This window comes from Ranitomeya imitator, chromosome 4, assembly GCF_032444005.1.
Source record: "Ranitomeya imitator isolate aRanImi1 chromosome 4, aRanImi1.pri, whole genome shotgun sequence".
In the NCBI taxonomy this organism is placed as follows: domain Eukaryota; kingdom Metazoa; phylum Chordata; class Amphibia; order Anura; family Dendrobatidae; genus Ranitomeya; species Ranitomeya imitator.
Window position 1 is genome coordinate 39,706,571 of NC_091285.1, and position 15,404 is coordinate 39,721,974.

At 46.5% G+C, this 15,404-nt stretch overlaps 1 protein-coding gene across 1 annotated transcript; it reads right to left on the minus strand.

The window, feature by feature from the left end:
- Window positions 1–909: 909 nt before the first annotated feature.
- LOC138674447 (nucleolar protein 58-like) lies at window positions 910–12,310 on the minus strand. Its single transcript, XM_069762289.1, has 7 exons — window positions 12,209–12,310; window positions 7,624–7,741; window positions 6,488–6,595; window positions 5,595–5,650; window positions 5,331–5,493; window positions 3,873–4,286; window positions 910–1,058 (listed from the first exon to the last, which is right to left on the minus strand). The coding sequence occupies exons 1-7, from the start codon at window positions 12,308–12,310 to the stop codon at window positions 910–912; spliced, it is 1,110 nt and encodes a 369-aa protein (XP_069618390.1).
- Window positions 12,311–15,404: the final 3,094 nt, after the last annotated feature.

Genomic DNA, 15,404 nt, shown 5'->3' on the forward strand with positions numbered 1-15,404 from the left:
ACTCCATGCTACACACTTCAAAACCAGATTTTTTTCCCCTGCTGTTACTCCTCATTCACCTACATATAACTTTATGTAAGATGCAAGTTTCTGTGTCAAAAATGTCACAGCTTATCTACATGTCAGAAGCCATTCGTGAGCCCAAGTTATCCTAAAAGTAGGGTCCGTCACCCCTCTACATACAAGATTATCGCAAGTTACAAGGGCAGGAGATATGACAGCCTTAGAAGTTCACCAATATTTTTGTCTCGGATCCATATTGAAGGGTTGTTTTCCATCTAAAAGCCAAATAATAGCAGAATATTGCTTTTTATGTGTAAAATGACAGCAATAGACAAAAATCAAAAACTTACCTTCGCTTCTATGAGCAAGTCAGTTATTCTTTGTCAACTTTTACCTTCTGTATATAAATATAAAAAACACAGATTATTTTATAGCCATTTCCAGGAGGAATAACAGAGGAATAGCACAATGCAGGGTTTTACGAGAAGTCTTAGCTTTTTATTATATTCTATTCATAAGGTATACTCATTTACTACCAGAAGATAAAATGCCAAGAGAGCCGCCTGCTCCTCTCACCAGGGTCCTGCCGGGGGTTCATGGTCATTTTTATTTTATTGTATTAACCCATCAATGAGGATAGAGCTGATCTATGTGCAGCAGATGGGAAGGGGTTAAACTGGATCTGACACCAGCTGGGTATAACATGTAATATATGACCCCAAACCAACATGCGTGGCTGAGAATTGCCCATGGCCCCCGTAGGCGGCGGTGGTGGGCACTGAGCAGAACTGCAGAAGAGGAAACTTGGACATGTGGATCCGTCCTCTAAAAGTCCTTGAATCTGAGGAGCCACTGGTGTTAATCTACAAGGGACCCCTGAAATAACGAGCTGGGGGCTGCCCCTTATTAACGACAATATTCACCTATATAGCCGATACTTGCCTTTTTCTTGAGTTTTGATTGAAGCCCGACTCCAGAATCTGTGGATTCTCCAAATGAAGCCGCTGAACCTTGCATCAGCTTCTTGCATTCTTTTTTAGCTTTATCGCCGCCTTCTGCAGGGAACAATATCTCTGTATTAGATACTGTAACTGTGAAATATTTCATTTCACCATCGGTGGCGCTAGAAGAATATTAAAGGGATTGTTTTATCTTGTTAAATGGCTAAAATTGCAATAAACAAGTAACTTTGCAATTTACCTCTTATTAAAAATCCTCTCAGTTCTCAAAAGCGGAGGAATTTTTAACTCTGTAGTTTACTGCTTATTGCCTAGATTACCGACCACCTCTGCAGCCTATCAGCAGTGGCCGGTATCCTTGGCAAGGAGCGTGTGACTGCTAGCCCTGCTCTGAAGCTGGCCGGATGGCTGTATCCCAAGGAGCGTGTGACTGCTAGCCCTGCTCTGAAGCTGGCCGGATGGCTGTATCCCAAGGAGCGTGTGACTGCTAGCCCTGCTCTGAAGCTGGCCGGATGGCTGTATCCCAAGGAGCGTGTGACTGCTAGCCCTGCTCTGAAGCTGGCCGGATGGCTGTATCCCAAGGAGCGTGTGACTGCTAGCCCTGCTCTGAAGCTGGCCGGATGGCTGTATCCCAAGGAGCGTGTGACTGCTAGCCCTGCTCTGAAGCTGGCCGGATGGCTGTATCCCAAGGAGCGTGTGACTGCTAGCCCTGCTCTGAAGCTGGCCGGATGGCTATATCCCAAGGAGCGTGTGACTGCTAGCCCTGCTCTGAAGCTGGCCGGATCCCAAGGAGCGTGTGACTGCTAGCCCTGCTCTGAAGCTGGCCGGATGGCTGTATCCCAAGGAGCGTGTGACTGCTAGCCCTGCTCTGAAGCTGGCCGGATGGCTGTATCCCAAGGAGCGTGTGACTGCTAGCCCTGCTCTGAAGCTGGCCGGATGGCGGTATCCCAAGGAGCGTGTGACTGCTAGCCCTGCTCTGAAGCTGGCCGGATGGCTGTATCCCAAGGAGCGTGTGACTGCTAGCCCTGCTCTGAAGCTGGCCGGATGGCTATATCCCAAGGAGCGTTTGACTGCTAGCCCTGCTCTGAAGCTGGCCGGATCCCAAGGAGCGTGTGACTGCTAGCCCTGCTCTGAAGCTGGCCGGATGGCTGTATCCCAAGGAGCGTGTGACTGCTAGCCCTGCTCTGAAGCTGGCCGGATGGCTGTATCCCAAGGAGCGTGTGACTGCTAGCCCTGCTCTGAAGCTGGCCGGATGGCTGTATCCCAAGGAGCGTGTGACTGCTAGCCCTGCTCTGAAGCTGGCCGGATGGCTGTATCCCAAGGAGCGTGTGACTGCTAGCCCTGCTCTGAAGCTGGCCGGATGGCTATATCCCAAGGAGCGTGTGACTGCTAGCCCTGCTCTGAAGCTGGCCGGATGGCTGGATCCCAAGGAGCGTGTGACTGCTAGCCCTGCTCTGAAGCTGGCCGGATGGCTGTATCCCAAGGAGCGTGTGACTGCTAGCCCTGCTCTGAAGCTGGCCGGATGGCTGTATCCCAAGGAGCGTGTGACTGCTAGCCCTGCTCTGAAGCTGGCAGGATGGCTGTATCCCAAGGAGCGTGTGACTGCTAGCCCTGCTCTGAAGCTGGCCGGATGGCTGTATCCCAAGGAGCGTGTGACTGCTAGCCCTGCTCTGAAGCTGGCAGGATGGCTGTATCCCAAGGAGCGTGTGACTGCTAGCCCTGCTCTGAAGCTGGCCGGATGGCTGGATCCCAAGGAGCGTGTGACTGCTAGCCCTGCTCTGAAGCTGGCCGGATGGCTGTATCCCAAGGAGCGTGTGACTGCTAGCCCTGCTCTGAAGCTGGCCGGATGGCTGGATCCCAAGGAGCGTGTGACTGCTAGCCCTGCTCTGAAGCTGGCCGGATGGCTGTATCCCAAGGAGCGTGTAACTGCTAGCCCTGCTCTGAAGCTGGCCGGATGGCTGGATCCCAAGGAGCGTGTGACTGCTAGCCCTGCTCTGAAGCTGGCCGGATGGCTGGATCCCAAGGAGCGTGTGACTGCTAGCCCTGCTCTGAAGCTGGCCGGATGGCTGTATCCCAAGGAGCGTGTGACTGCTAGCCCTGCTCTGAAGCTGGCCGGATGGCTGTATCCCAAGGAGCGTGTGACTGCTAGCCCTGCTCTGAAGCTGGCCGGATGGCTGGATCCCTAGGAGCGTGTGACTGCTAGCCTTGCTCTGAAGCTGGCCGGATGGCTGTATCCCAAGGAGCGTGTGACTGCTAGCCCTGCTCTGAAGCTGGCCGGATCCCAAGGAGCGTGTGACTGCTAGCCCTGCTCTGAAGCTGGCCGGATGGCTGTATCCCAAGGAGCGTGTGACTGCTAGCCCTGCTCTGAAGCTGGCCGGATGGCTGGATCCCAAGGAGCGTGTGACTGCTAGCCCTGCTCTGAAGCAGGCCGGATGGCTGTATCCCAAGGAGCGTGTGACTGCTAGCCCTGCTCTGAAGCTGGCCGGATGGCTGTATCCCAAGGAGCGTGTGACTGCTAGCCCTGCTCTGAAGCTGGCCGGATGGCTGTATCCCAAGGAGCGTGTGACTGCTAGCCCTGCTCTGAAGCTGGCCGGATGGCTGGATCCCAAGGAGCGTGTGACTGCTAGCTCAGCTCTGAAGCTGGCCGGATGGCTGTATCCCCTTCCCTCCATCGATGCTGCACAGGTGCCTCTCCTTTTGGGCCATTATTCCAAACTGTGCATCAGGAGCGCACTGCCCACTGTTATGCAGGACGCCGGGAGACAGAGGAGCACTGCGCTCCTGAATAGCATACCTGAGGAAACCTCCTCTTAAAATCTACGCCCCACTGATGGCAGCTTCCCCACGTGGAAACCCAATGATCGGCTCATCTACAAGGGACACTCAGACCAACATAACAGAGTCACTCACTTTTCTTGTCCTTATCAGATTTCTTCTTTTTGGTGGGTTTAGAGCTGGTGGTCTCTTCCGCCATCACTTTTTTCTCCTTCTTTGCTTTTTTATTTTTTTTATGCTTCTTTTTGGACAACCTGATCTTGGAGGGACTCTTGTGGTTTTTGCCTCTTTTTTTTGCAGACAACTGGCTGAGTTTTGGGACAGCCGGGCATTTTATAACAAAATCTTCGTCTTCCGAGTTCTGACTCTTGGGCAACAAAGTGACATGTCGGGGGAGACTTTTCTCAAGGACACTACTATCCTGGACGGTCACTGTTGCAGCTGCTACATCCCTAATCTTTGTAGAGGAATTTTTCTTCAATTTTGACTTTTTGGGGCTCCTTCCCTCCAACAGGGCCAAAATCGTCTCTTCTTCAGAGTCCAGCAGAGCTTTTAGAGAAAGAAAATAAACAGATGCTAAACAAAAAATGTTTGGGCCAAAATTTACTTTTTTAATTGGATGGCATTAAAACGTTTGCAATGCTTGTCTTTGTGTTGCAGAATGAGATAACTGAGAGTCCATCAGTGAGCTCTTTCTGATAGGAGAGTGTAACAACTCCTTTCTTCTGAGCTTCTCACCTGACTTATGACCACAAAGTTCAGCTCAACTTTCATGTGGTCATAAATCAGCTGAGGGCGGCTCCGAAGAAGGAAAATAATAGTTAGAAATACTCCCGTCAGAATGAGCTCACTGAAAGAATCAATCAAATGCTTTCATTTAAAAGGTCTCTGAATGTGTCCACAATCTTTATCTCCTTCATTTTTCATTTATTTTTGTTCTCCTTCCCTTCTTCCATAACTTTTTTGTTATTTTTCTGCTGATATACCCACATGAGGGCTAATTTTTTGCAGGAGGGACTTTAGTTTTTTTTAATGGCAACAGTCACTTTACCGAATAATGTGTTAAAAAAAACTCCAAGTGGGGTGAAATGGATAAAAAAACACTTGCAATTCCGCCACAGTTTTTTTTATTTTTTTTAGGTTATATGGTGTTCATTGTGAGGCAAAAAAGAGCTGGTAATACAATTCCTCAATATGACTACAGTGGTTACAAATATACAAACTATAGTTTGTTTCATATTTTACAGCTTTTAAAAAGTTGCATTTTGTAAAAAATAATTACGTCTGTGTAGTCATGTTTTTTTTAAAGAAAAGATTGTGAAGAAACGCCTAGTTGGACTGCAAGCAGAGATTTCACATACCGCGCTCCAAAAGCAACAAATGTGAATATCTCTGCAATGGAGTGACGCAGAGCGAAACGGAAAAGTGCGAAAGAATCAGGGAAGCGTAGGGATTGTTAGAAGGCATTTCATTTTTTTCAGCAAGTGACAAGTCCTCTGTAAATGCAGCTTTATACTCTTTACCTAGTTTTTACAGAAATCCCAGAAAACCATACAATTCAGTGTTTGGTTCCTGAATCCCAAATGTACTGACCTGCTGGGGTGATCTGAGCAGGTGGCGTTGGCTTTGCTTCCGGCTCTGTTTGAACTTTGGCCATCTTTCCACTTGGCTTTTCGGTACTCTCATTAGCTGGAGTGGTCTTGTCTTTTTTGTCTAAGCACAGCTTTCGTTTTTCAGGTATGGCTTGGAGAGGACGCTGTAATAATTGGTAAAAAAAAAAAAAGTCAAGAAGCGCTTAGCACAATGTCCAATGAGAGGAAAGGATGTGTATGGAGAAGCGCACTTTGCGACACATACCTGAGAATCTCGGGGGTAACTTGCATCATCCGCACAGTCACCAGTTGCTCCAGGTGCTGGGAAAAAGTCAAGGACTTAACCCGTGAGTTTACAGTCCATATTCATCTTTTTTTAATTCTAAAATTTATCAGTTCAAAATTCTGCTTTGAGATAATAACTCATCGGGGGCTCAGTGTCTATTTGCAGCGGCTTTATAGTTTTTTTCCTCCGTGTCCTCCCAAAGCTATAACTTTACATATCCATATGAAGACTTATTTTTTTTTTTTTGCGAACACAGGACAAGTTGTATTGTTTAAAGGCAACTTATAATGTATTGAGAAATTCTTTACATTCTAAAAAACAAAACAATAATCATTTTCTGGGGATAGTTTTCTTTATATGTGTCTATGGTGTACATCAGGGGTGTCAAACTGCATTCCTCGAGGGCTGCAAACAGGTCATGTTTTCAGGATTTCCTTGTACTGCACAGGTGATAATTTAATCACCTACATAAATAATGAGTTGGTGATTAAATTATCACCTGTGCAGTACAAGGAAATCCTGAAAACATGACCTGTTTGCAGCCCTCAAGGAATGCAGTTTGACACCCCTGGTGTACAGTGTCTTTATAAAATATTTTGTGGGCCAAAACGGTAATGCAGATACTAATCTTAGCTTTTTTTTTAATTATTAATATTTTGTAAAGTACCGTAGTCAAATATTATATTATTTTTATATGCATTTTATTATTCACCATTTTGATTTTCGTACCATTTAGGGGTATTAATATTCTTTTTTGTGGTTTTGTTTCTTTTTTACTTTTTACTAAAGTTTTTTTTTTTTTTAAATCCCAATAGGGGACTTGAAAACGCAATCGTTTTCTAGAAGTTGCACACACGGTGACTATTACTTACCATATTCCGAGACTTTGGCAGCAGTTTTCCTCGCCGTCTTCTGACCTGATAGGACACTCTCCATTTTTCCCTGTGGAATAAGTAAAATATAGAAGTAACTTTTAAAGGCTGTTGGGACAAGTACAAACCAGGTTACGCCCATGTACCCATACTCCAATAATACAGCCTGGCAAATCTTCTAAACCAGACTCAACATCGAAGTGATTTTCATGGATATTTAGAAGGAGCACATACTCCCATTTTTCTGCCAACAATACCAAGTAATAGGATGGGTCTTTACAGTCTGATGGGGTCAGCACTAAGGCTACGTTCACATCTGCGTTGTGCGGTGCTGCGTCAGCGATGTTCAGTGACAGAAAAACCCACAGTCATGAAGGAGCCGGGAATAAAGTAGGGATTTTTCTGTCACTAAACGAGGGGTACCAACAATTTTGACCACATGTGTTTATACTGTTTTTTTTTCCTGCCTCCCCTTTTTTCTAGGCCCCCTCTTCTGCCTGTCCACAGTGGGCACACTGTCCCCTGGCATCTACGTCACATCGTTCCAATTCTTTGCGGCGCCATCTCGCAGTCTCCACTGTCACTATCTAACTGATCCCTACTTTATTCCCGGCTTCGTCATGATTCCCACAACCTTCCAGGTCTTTCGCTGAAGCCGGGTCTCTAACTTAGGTCCTGGCTCCGATCGTGGCTAGTAGGCTTCCATGTGAGTTTTTTCTCCTGCAGCAGGGCCTCACTTTAGGTCCCGTCTTCTATTGCGGCCTAGAAGGCTCTCAGGCCATCCTTTAATTCTCTCACGATTCATGCAAATTCAGTGTGCTCTTCATCGACAACGCGGACATTTCCCTCTGCTCCAAATGCTGCAGCCAGGGTCATCCTCCATGACAAGCCCTCCATTCCAAAAATGGGTAGGTTGATTGTTGTTCTGGTACCGACACTCAATGCAAGTGATGTCTGATTTGTGGCTGGTCTCTGCTTGCCAGGTTATCTCCTTACAATGGGCACTGACAGTTCACTTCTCACCAGTCGGTGAAGGAGCGCACTGTCACTGTGAGCGGATAAATTCAATACTGCACAGTAAGAAGGGAGCTTGAAGGAATTGCAGCCAATGCATGCTCAATACAGCAGCGACTTGCCCAGCTGGTGGTTACTGATAATGCTTTGTTTCAGGGTAGGGACAGATGCTGTGGCAGTGACCCCATGATGAATGACGTCCCACGAGTATCCCAGCATACACTGGGGGTTCTCAAAGGACTGGCAACAATAAATAAATTAGTTACAGAGGGAAAGGTAAGGACTTTTTAATCAAACCATATTAGAAAAACTCTTATATTATTACAATAAATAGACAGATATTTAAAAGGAAAACTAATATTAGTTTCGGACCACCCATTTAAGGGGGCAGACAGATGGCTGTATTTCTCGTGCGAGGATCGTATTGCAATCCTTGGACTGGCCTGGCACCTCTCCTGACCTGAGCCTAACAGACTGATGTATGTAACAGATCAGGAGATGTGTCTGGCCAGTCCAAGGATTGCAATACAATCCTCGCTCAAGTAATACAACCATTTGTCTGCACCCTAAGGCTCACTCTCACTCACTGGCAGGGCCTGTTGGCTCGTATACCATTAGGCTTTCGTTCTGCAGCTCTGTAGGCTGCGACATGGTCCTCTATCTACACGTTGTCAAACATCCAACGTTCGCTGAATACGTTCTGTCATTCTGGAAGTGTATGCAGATAAGGACAAAGTGGCCTTGATGGGTTTTAAGGCTCACTACACCCGGTCAGGGAGGCCTCCTGGCTTCAGGGCATCAGGTTTCTATTCTGCAGCTCTGATACTTTGGCATCGTTTAATGCGAGTCTGGGTAGAAAGGTGCCGCAAAAGGCAGTCACACAGGTTACAGCCTGAGGGATCTCCCTTACTATGCCATTACCTTGTTGTTCTGGTGCTTATTTCTGTTACGAGCAAAAAGGAGGAATAATCCAGCTTCCAAAAAATTTACATATTTATTAAGAACTAGATGGTGGCCCGATTCTAACGCATCGGGTATTCTAGAATATGTATGTATATAGCAGCCACATAGTATATAGCACAGGCCACGTAGTATATAGGAGCCATGTAGTATATAACATACAAATAGTACGTGGCCTGTGCTATATACTATGTGGCTGCAATATACATGCATACATATTGTAGAATACCCGATGCGCTGTATATAACGCAGCCCACGCAGTATCTAACACAGGCCATGTAGTATATAGCAGCCATGTAGTATATAGTACTGCCCACGTAGTATATAGCAGCCATGTAGTATATAGTGCTGTCCACGTAGTATATAGCAGCCATTTAGTATATAGTGCTGTCCACGTAGTATATAGCAGCCATGTAGTATATAGTACTGCCCACGTAGTATATAGTACTGCCCACGTAGTATATAGCAGCCATGTAGTATATAGTGCTGTCCACGTAGTATATAGCAGCCATGTAGTATATAGTACTGCCCACGTAGTATATAGCAGCCATGTAGTATATAGTGCTGTCCACGTAGTATATAGCAGCCATTTAGTATATAGTGCTGTCCACGTAGTATATAGCAGCCATGTAGTATATAGTACTGCCCACGTAGTATATAGTACTGCCCACGTAGTATATAGCAGCCATGTAGTATATAGTGCTGTCCACGTAGTATATAGCAGCCATGTAGTATATAGTGCTGTCCACGTAGTATATAGCAGCCATGTAGTATATAGTGCTGTCCACGTAGTATATAGCAGCCATGTAGTATATAGTGCTGTCCACGTAGTATATAGCAGCCATGTAGTATAGTGCTGTCCACGTAGTATATAGCAGCCATGCAGTATATAGTACTGTCCACGTAGTATATAGCAGCCATGTAGTATATAGCAGCCATGTAGTATATAGTAGCCATGTAGTATATAGTACTGCCCACGTAGTATATAGCAGCCATGTAGCATATAGTACTGCCCACGTAGTATATAGCAGCCATGTAGTATATAGTACTGTCCACGTAGTATATAGCAGCCATGTAGTATATAGTACTGCCCAACGTAGTATATAGCAGCCATATAGTATACAGTACTGCCCACGTATTATATAGCAGCCATGTAGTATATAGTACTGCCCACGTAGTATATAGCAGCCATGTAGTATATAGTACTGCCCAACGTAGTATATAGCAGCCATATAGTATACAGTACTGCCCACGTATTATATAGCAGCCATGTAGTATATAGGACTGCGCACGTAGTATATAGCAGCCATGCAGCCCACGCAGTATTTAGCAGTGTGGGCACATATCCCTGTTAAAAAAAAAAGAATTAAAATAAAAAATAGTTACATACTCACCTCCTGGGATCCAATGGAGCTGTGGCAATGGGCGTGCGGCTGCCGCCATCTTCCGTTCCCAGGATGCATTGCGAAATTACCCAGAAGACGTAGCGGTCTCGCGAGACCACTAAGTCTTCTGGGTAATTTCGCAATGCATCTCTGGGACCGGAAGCTGGCGGAAGGTGCGAGCGCATCGTCGGACTACGGAAGGTGAGTATAGCAGGTTTTTTTTTTATTATTATTTTTAACATTAGATTTTTTACTATTGATGCTGCATAGGCAGCATCAATAGTAAAACGTTGGGGACACACAGGGTTAATAGCAGCGGTAACGGAGTGCGTAACCCGTGGCATAACGCGGTCCGTCACCATTGGCATTAACCCTGTGTGAGCGGTCCCAGAGTGCATGTTTTAAATCCCACTTCCCTGATTGGTCGCGCCCAGCCGACCGATTTTCTGTGGTCCCAAAGGCAGCACCTAATACTCCTGCCTAGAGCCGCACAGACCGTCTTCTATAGGGAATGTACTTGCTGTATAACTGTGAAGGCAAGTAGCTCCCCCTAATGGCAGCTTCAGGCAGAAAAAACTATATCATCGTGTAAGTATGATAACCATTTTTAATTATAAGCACCGGGAGTGGGGGCTTCTGTCATTGCCACAGCTGCGGGGACTTCAACCTCCTGGGCCCAATACACACAGAGTCATTTTCCTTCAACCACCAAAATGGGCTAAAAACAATGTAAGGCTACTTTCACACTAGCGTTTTTTGCAATACGTCGCAATGCGTCGTTTATGGCAAAAAACACATCCTGCAAAGTTGTTTGCAGGATGCGTTTTTGCCCCATAGAGTAACATTAGCGACGCATTGCCACACGTAGCAACCGTCGTGCGACGGTTGCGCCGTGCTGTGGCGGACCGCAGGGAGCAAAAAACGTTAAATACCGCTTTTTCCGACCGCGCATGCGCGGCCGGAACTCCGCCCCCAACTCCCCGCACCTCACAATGGGGCAGCGGATGTGCCGGAGAAATGCATCCGCTGCACCCGTTGTGCGGCGCATCAAACGCTAGCGTCGGAATCTCGGCCCGACGCATTGCGACGGGGAGATTCCGACGCTAGTGTGAAAGTAGCCTAAGATACAGAAGTCCATGCAATATGTGCTCGTGGCTGCTACAATAACCACAGTCGCGTCACCATGAGCAACGTCAGCTCCACATAAGAGATGAAAATAATGCTTTTTAGAACAAAATCTACCTTCAACCCAACGTCATCGTCACTTTATTCCCCTCTTTTATAGTACAGCTAAAATAATTAGATTTTTTGATAACTTGGTCTTTTATGGATACTATGATACCATATGTGTTTTTTTATTTTGTAACTGGGGAAAGAGAAGTGATATATACCTTTATATTAGTATTAAAATACATTTTTTTAAATATATTAACTTTTTGGATTTTTCTTAGTACTTTAACCTACATTTGAGCGCTTATATTATACGCTGCACTACAGCAGGTCCCTTCTGAAGCTCTGTCATAGGATCGCCAGGATGCCAGCAATGGAGGGGCATTAGGTCCTAAGCAGTCATAATAACCCACTGACACCAACCTATTATGTCATGGTTGGTGGTGAGAGCTGGTGCATAAGTGCTCCAATAATCAGGTAATATAGGGGTCACCATCAGTGACTGACATGGCATCTAAACGGTAAAGCAGCAGTGATAGGAGCTAGCTCCAGTAGCTGCTGCTACAGTCAGATGTTGGCAGTATAACACTGCTGACATTTGTCCATTATGGCGCGGGCTCAGCTCCTTCCTTTCGTACATGCTTCACTCCGGCTGTGACGTCTAGTAACGTCAGGGAGAGCAAAGGGGTTACGAAATGAAATAGCACAAAATTCTATCATCTGGCGACGCACACACCGCTTTATCCAATAACTTACAAAGTAGCTGAGAAACCAGTGCGGACCTGGAACCTGATAAAGTCCCCTGTACACAGAAAGCCGTCCTGTATCTTCAGATGTCTCACCTGAGCTTGTAGCAAATCTTGTGGGCAGCTCGTTCATGGGGGTTAGGCTGCGTCGCTGAGGCTAGGCTTTGTGCAGGGAAGAACTTTTATAGTTTAGATTGGCGATTTCGATGTATTGATGAACCAAATAAAAAAATATCTTAGCCGTGCCGTGCTACACAGCAACCTAAGAGATCATTCTAATACGTGCCAGGAAAGGCTGATGAACTTTCTGTCAATTTTACCAGTCATTCGTATATGATCACATCCCAGACATGATTGCTAGACCCTTTGAAGAGCTAATATGAAAAGACCCCTATAAGGCCGCAGGCTACCACTGCATCACCCACCTGATGAGAACTAACACGTACCTTAGCCGCTCTTTCCTTTGAGGAGTCACTTTTGGAGGTATTACTCGCCCATTTTGCAACAAAATCTGCAGACTTTCCTGCTCTCACCTTCGATGCTGCCATGTCGGAGCCTTTTCCTCTCTTGACCGAGGCCTTAGTAGTAGTTGCTGCTGGAGTTGCAACCTACAGTCACCACAGCATTTATTAGAGGACGCTTGCTGAAGCAGTCTGACCGCATAAACTAAGCACGCAGCCTTGGAAGGGATATAAATCCTATAAAAATTTGCATCTTTTGGGATCTAATCACAGCACCCGTTCTGCAGAAACTGTAGATTAATCCAGTATGCTAATTAGAATGCTAGGTGCACCCTGGGTGTGGCCAAGAGGCTTAGCGCACAGTTGTGCATGTCTCCGCCTCCCTCACTGGTGATTAACAACATCGGCTTGCCTGGCGTGAGCAATGTCTGCAGACAATAGTCAGACCGCAAGCACTATCAATCACCAGCGAGGGAGGCGGGGACATGCAAAACCAGCGTCAGACTAGAGTACCTTGGGCCCCCAGAGATAATCATTCTAGGGGTCCACCATGCTGCTATATCAGCAGTATAGATATATTACCAGGTCACCGATTGTACAGTAAAATGTGCTAATATTTTACCATAATATAAAACACAATTGGCCCGATTTATCAAGTGTAAATTGTCTTTGTTCCCCACAGGAACCAATCAGAGCTCAGCTTTCTTTTTTCAAACAACTCTAGTAAAATGAGAGCTGCGCTTTGATTGGCTGCTACGAGAGCATCAAAGACAATTTTTTTTTTAAAGACTGTTTTGATAACTTTCTCCCAATGTTTATTAACCAATAAATAACCAATGCAACTTAAAGAATAAATACGCCAAAGAAACATTACAGGCAAATTAGGAACACTGTGTTGTGACTGTGAAGAATTGGCGACGGCACATGAACACTTTCCAGGTACTTTCTCCTAAAGTCTAGCTGAGAGGTAAACTTCCATCTCAGATTAATGGCAAAACCATTACTTTGGGCAGATATCCCACAATATTATAGTAGATACAGGTCTCACAAATGCGCTCTCATGTCATTTTAAATCAGGCATCACAAGTTGGTGTCAGCTCCCCCGGCGGCTGTTACAGGCAGATGATGGCAGCCTTCATTAGCCCCGAAAGATGCTTGCAACCCACAGATAATACGAGAGGCTGGGTAAGGGGTGTCAGTGTCTAACATGCAACACAAAGTTCACGTTTATGCACTGAGCATGTTTCTGCCTGACTAAACAGACAAGATCCCAAATAGTACAAAATTTCTCCGCTGCCTCATAGTTCTCTCAGGTTTTCCATTCAAATCTTGTTTTTTTTCCTACGAATAAGATGAAAACCTTAATGCAAGAGCTCAGTGTAGCGACCAGGATAAATGTGATCTCAGAGGGTAAGTCATAGATACAAATGGGATGGATGGATATAGATAGATCGATAATAGATATGAGGATGGATGGATAATAGACAGAAGATAGATAATAGATAGATGATAGATAATAGATAGAAACATAATAGACAGATGATAGATATGGGATAGATAAGATAATAGATAGATAATAGACAGATCGATAGATGGATAGATAATAGATAAATGGATAACAAAAAATAAGAGCATAACTGAAAAACCATAAGTTGGGTGCAGAGCCCCCCAGACAAAAACAAAACCTCATGTAGAGATTCAAAAATTGGAGGCAGCACACCATTCTAAGTGAAAAAAGAAGCTTCTTGGTTGGCTTAAAAAAATGTTCTCACTCGAACTGAAATGTAGCCATGATGGGCTTTTAAACAGAAGCTTCTTTTTTCACTTAGAATGGTGTGCTGCCTCCAATTTTTGAATCTCTAGATCAGGGGTGGCTTCTCATGCGGCCCGCGTTAAGGTCCCCGAGCTGCATCCTGCAAGTGCACAGCACGCAGCGTTCATCACAGAACTCTGCCTGCCCTGCACATGAACGGCGTCATCGGGTTGGGCGGGGTTAGGGTTCACACTGCGCTAGTGTGACCCGTTTAACGGACTACGTTACACCGCGGCATAACGTAGTCCGTTAACGCTGCCATTACTGTCAATGGCGGATGCATTGCTAGCGCATGCCCACAATGGGCGTGCGCTAGCGATGCGCCGTCATTGAGTGACGGACCCGAGACACGGGCTGCAGCGTTTCCGGGTCCGTCACTGCTAGCGCAGATGGAGCTAGCAGATGCTCCATCTGCTCTAGCGCTGTGCAAGCGCCGGCACTTGCGTTAGTGCAGTACGTTTAACGGATGTGTTGAACGGACGGGGTGGGTGGGGTTAGTGATGGGGTGGGCGGAGCCAGTGCCAAATGCTCTCCAGTCCTACTGTCCCGGAAGAGGAGCTGCTGCAGCCAGAGAGATCTCTGTGCTGGCAGCTCTGCAGGTGATCTGTGTCCCTCAGCTAATCTATGTGCCCCCTGTGATCTTTGTGCTCCCCACTGCTATGTGCCCCAATATGATCTCTTTGCTCCCCCAACTATAAGCCCTCTGGGATTTCTGTGCCTCCCAGCTATGTGCCCCATGTCATCTCTTTGCCCTTCCTGCTATCCCTGTGCCCCCCAGCTATGTGCCCCGTGATTTATGTGCCCCTCAGTGATCTCTGTTCCCCCTGTGATCTCTCTGCCCCCCCGCAGCTATATTCCCCTTGATTTCTGTGCCCTCCAGCTATATGCCCCCTGTGATCTGTGCCTCCCAGCTATGTACCCCCCGTGATCTCTATTCCCCCTGTGACTTCTGTGCCCTCCAGCTATATGCCCCCTGTGATCTGTGCCTCCCAGCTATGTACCCCCCGTGATCTCTATTCCCCGTGATTTCTGTGCCCTCCAGCTATATGCCCCCAGCTATGTGCATCCCTGTCATCACTGTAGCTCCCAGCATTGTGCCCCCTATGTGCCCCTTGCAATATTTGTTCTCTCATGTGATCTGTCCCCTTCAGCTATGTGCCCCTCTGTGATCTCCATGCCCCCCAGTGATTTCTGTGTCCTCTAGCTATATGCCCCCCTGTGATCGCTGTACCCCAGCTATGTGCATCCCTGTGATCTCTGTGCCCCTGCTATGTACCCCCCTGTGATATTTGTGCTCCCATGTGATCTGTGCCCCCTGTGATCTGTCCCCTCCAGCTATGTGCCCTCTTTTGATCTTTGTGCCCCCCC